The 3,357-nt window shown below is 47.7% G+C and overlaps 1 protein-coding gene across 1 annotated transcript; it reads left to right on the top strand.

Annotated features, from left to right (window-relative positions):
• Positions 1 to 418: 418 nt before the first annotated feature.
• Positions 419 to 2,816, top strand: LOC135395902 (GS homeobox 1-like). The gene is made up of 2 exons (XM_064626990.1): positions 419 to 812; positions 2,386 to 2,816. The coding sequence occupies exons 1-2, from the start codon at positions 419 to 421 to the stop codon at positions 2,814 to 2,816; spliced, it is 825 nt and encodes a 274-aa protein (XP_064483060.1).
• Positions 2,817 to 3,357: the final 541 nt, after the last annotated feature.

Here is a 3,357-nt window from a genome sequence, read left to right as displayed (position 1 = left end):
CGGTGCTGTTTGCTGGGTAGAAGGGACTTCGTTCGGGAGCGTGGTGGTTTCTGAACCCGTGCTGCGTAATGGTTGTTTGTAAATTGCTCTCGTGATGTTGTGCTTCCTTACCTGTCGCCTGGACTGCTAGTGGACTCCTACTCGTGGACCCTGATACACTAGTGTGCGTCCCATTTGCTGGTCAAGTATACTACAGCATCAACTGCAAGTCAACTTTCCGCGACTTGTTGACCGCCTCGTCCTGATACGTCACATCCTTCTGCTCAGTTGCCTGCACTTACGCTTACGTAGCCATGACAACAGACACTTCAGTGGGTAAAGGGAGAAGGCTTGCCGTTTAATGCCGCACAAGGACAACTTACTGGTCAAGAATCCCAGAGACGAAACTGGCCATTACTACAGAAAATTATTGACTACAATGTCTACGCCGTCCGCATTCACCGCTTCGAAATCTTTTTACGTGGATTCACTCTTGACGAACTCGAAGCCCCCCAGTGGCGTCTGCAAGGACAGGTCTAAGGTGTGCTCGATACCCCCGTGGTTTTCACCCGTTCTTCCGTCGCCCGCTTTGATCCTCCAGCATTCAGCAGCGCAGCAGCAGCACGTGTTGTGCCGGAAGGGGGTCGGGTCCCCGCCCTGGTTTCCGCACTGCGCTCTTTGCGTTCGCAGTGCGTCGTCTTCACCCGGATCCCTACCGAGGGAGCCCGCGGTTTTCGCCGCCGGAGGTTTCCATCAACACGATCTTGAGCACTTGGCTGCCGTCACAGCGGAAGCAGGGAGAATAGAGAGCAGCAAAAGAAAAGACGCGAAAGGTACGTGTACTTTGGGAGCTGTTGGTGATTTGATGCGCCCAGAGAGGAAATTTGCGATCGACGTAGTATGTCTTGCTGGGGTTCGTTTATACGGCCTGCCTTGTTACTGTAGCTCTGGTAGCCTGTCGCAACAATTTGTTCTCGCTAATGCCGTATGGAGTTTATTCACTGACGTTACCCCTCCAGTGGGCACTAGCTTCGAAAACGCGAAACCGCGTCCATGACGTAGGTCCGTCGAAGTTTACCGGCTCCGGTTCTCGTTCGCTGCCATATGCTATTTAGGGGACCATTAAGTTGAAAACATGGAAATTATACTTGGATATGGTACAGATATTATTCACACAGTACAATAACTTTGAAACACCCAATGTACGGTGAATGCGATGCGGGTGAAGTCCTGGACAGACAAAGCTGAGGACCCACATTATGACGGCGAATCTGCTACGAAAGAGGTGCTCTCTTGCGGATGACGTCATGTGAATAAGCCCTATAGAGTAGGAAACAGGCGATCTGGTATAGCGGACGATCTTAAGATTATGAGCTATACAGCCGCTGTCAGGGAAAAAACCGTTCTATGGTGAACTGGTGAACAGTTGCATTAAGTAGTTTATCTCTTGGAGTTGAAATGGTCAATTCTTAATGGTACTGCTCTGAACAGTGCTTGTTACATAGGCAACTGTTTTCTGGAAAGGTTGCTTCTACGTGAAGCAGATGATTTGCTTTCTGTTTCACTTTCAAAAGGAAACCCTAACGAGGCTGTTCTGACATATACACTTTTAAAATGAACTTCACAACATAACATGCTCCATAAGGCATCCACTGCACACATAGTTGTCATACAGTTTTGTCACTCTTGATTTCAAGAAATAGCAGGGCGTACGCCTTTCGCGGCAGTTAACAGAAATATAAAGTGTCTCAAAAAGGCGTATGACTCCTATTTGCAGCGGATCAGGAAAGAGAACGATTCGGAACGGCGGTTGTCTGGGAGCGTGCTGTGCGGTGAAGCTCTGTTTTAAGAGTGGATGGTGCGAAAATTATTCGCATAAAAGAAGACGATCACCCATATATTTAATATTAATAAACATAATAAGCACAGGTCGGGTGTTCAGCTGACAGAAAGACGACGTGCACAACGTCAGACTTCAAGTGATAGCATGCAGCAGGACCGGGGAGAAAGAATCTGACTAAGGTGTTCACGAAAAACTCCCTTGGTGACGAATTCAACCTCTATTATTTTCTCGCCAACGTCAACATCCCTTGGTGAACTGCACGAAAGCTCGTCACTCCTTAAAATTGGTTTGTGATGATTCATGCTTTGTAGTTTTTTGTCGCGTTGCATTACCTCGTATTGATGGGTTGAGCTATTTCTTCTTCCACGCTCGAATGAACTTAACACCGCATAGGAGGGCATAATCCTCATCACAGCCTCAAACTGATGCTTGATTAAGGAAATACGCGAAAGAGACGCGGCGAAGAGGCCATCGTTTGTCGCTATGCAGTTTTTCTTGAGAACCAACATTTGTACGTCTAGCATTGGTAGCCTTACCTTATAGTCCTGTTCTTCTTTGTTTAGATTCGTCCTCGGGCGTCCAGCCTTCAAGCGACGACGCTAGCCAAAACAGCAACAATAAACGTGTGCGGACGGCTTTCACCAGTACGCAACTGCTGGAACTGGAGCGTGAGTTCACGTCGAACATGTACCTCTCGAGGCTCCGAAGGATCGAGATTGCTACCTACCTGCACCTTTCCGAGAAACAGGTCAAGATTTGGTTTCAGAATAGGCGCGTCAAGTACAAGAAGGAAAGTTCTGGAATGAACAGAAGACCATACCAGTGCCACTGCGCCCTCAAGAGCAAACCGCATGACGTCAAAGAAGAAGGCATGTCACCGACTAAGAGGTCTTGTACGTCCCGGGAAAGTGACGACTGTGAGATGAGCGTCTGCACTTCTTCGCAGGATTCCGCCGATGGACACGTGCACACAACAGACTGTGAGAGTGACTGACCTTAGTCTATTTATGAGTGACAAAGTGATGCGAAAGGGAACTGAAAGGTACGCCGGAGTGCGGTATAGTGTTAAGTGGCAGTTCGAAACGCTTACAAAGACTCTCTTGGCAAGTTTCCTGACCAAAGTCAATATTGCGACGTTGGTTTTCTTTACCGAGAAGCAAAGACATCATTGGTAGTTGCTGCGATGGATCCATCTGCCCGCTCGGACTTATAAAACTAACTAAAAAAAAGAAAAAGCGAAACTCCGTCAGAATTCACCCCTAGAGAATTTTTGGTGGGTGATTCTGGTGCGTATCAATGCGCAGTGCCGCGAAACCTTTTTACTTCGGTGCAAACGCATGTGTGCTTGCTCTCAGTGCCTCCAGAACTAGAGCACAAGGAATTGCTAAGCGTTGATCGAACGCAACTTCGTGAACACTCCTAATCAGTTTCAGGAGCACCGTGACTTTATTTATTGCAAGAAATAAACACATATTTGTGAAAGCGATAGCTGCTTCGTGTCTGTAGTTGCTTTTGTCTGAGGGTGATGATGACCA

The sequence above is a fragment of the Ornithodoros turicata genome, chromosome 5 (assembly GCF_037126465.1).
Source record: "Ornithodoros turicata isolate Travis chromosome 5, ASM3712646v1, whole genome shotgun sequence".
NCBI classification, from domain to species: Eukaryota; Metazoa; Arthropoda; class Arachnida; order Ixodida; family Argasidae; genus Ornithodoros; species Ornithodoros turicata.
Note: the sequence above shows the minus strand (reverse complement) of the source record. Positions and strands in the feature narration are given on the sequence as shown.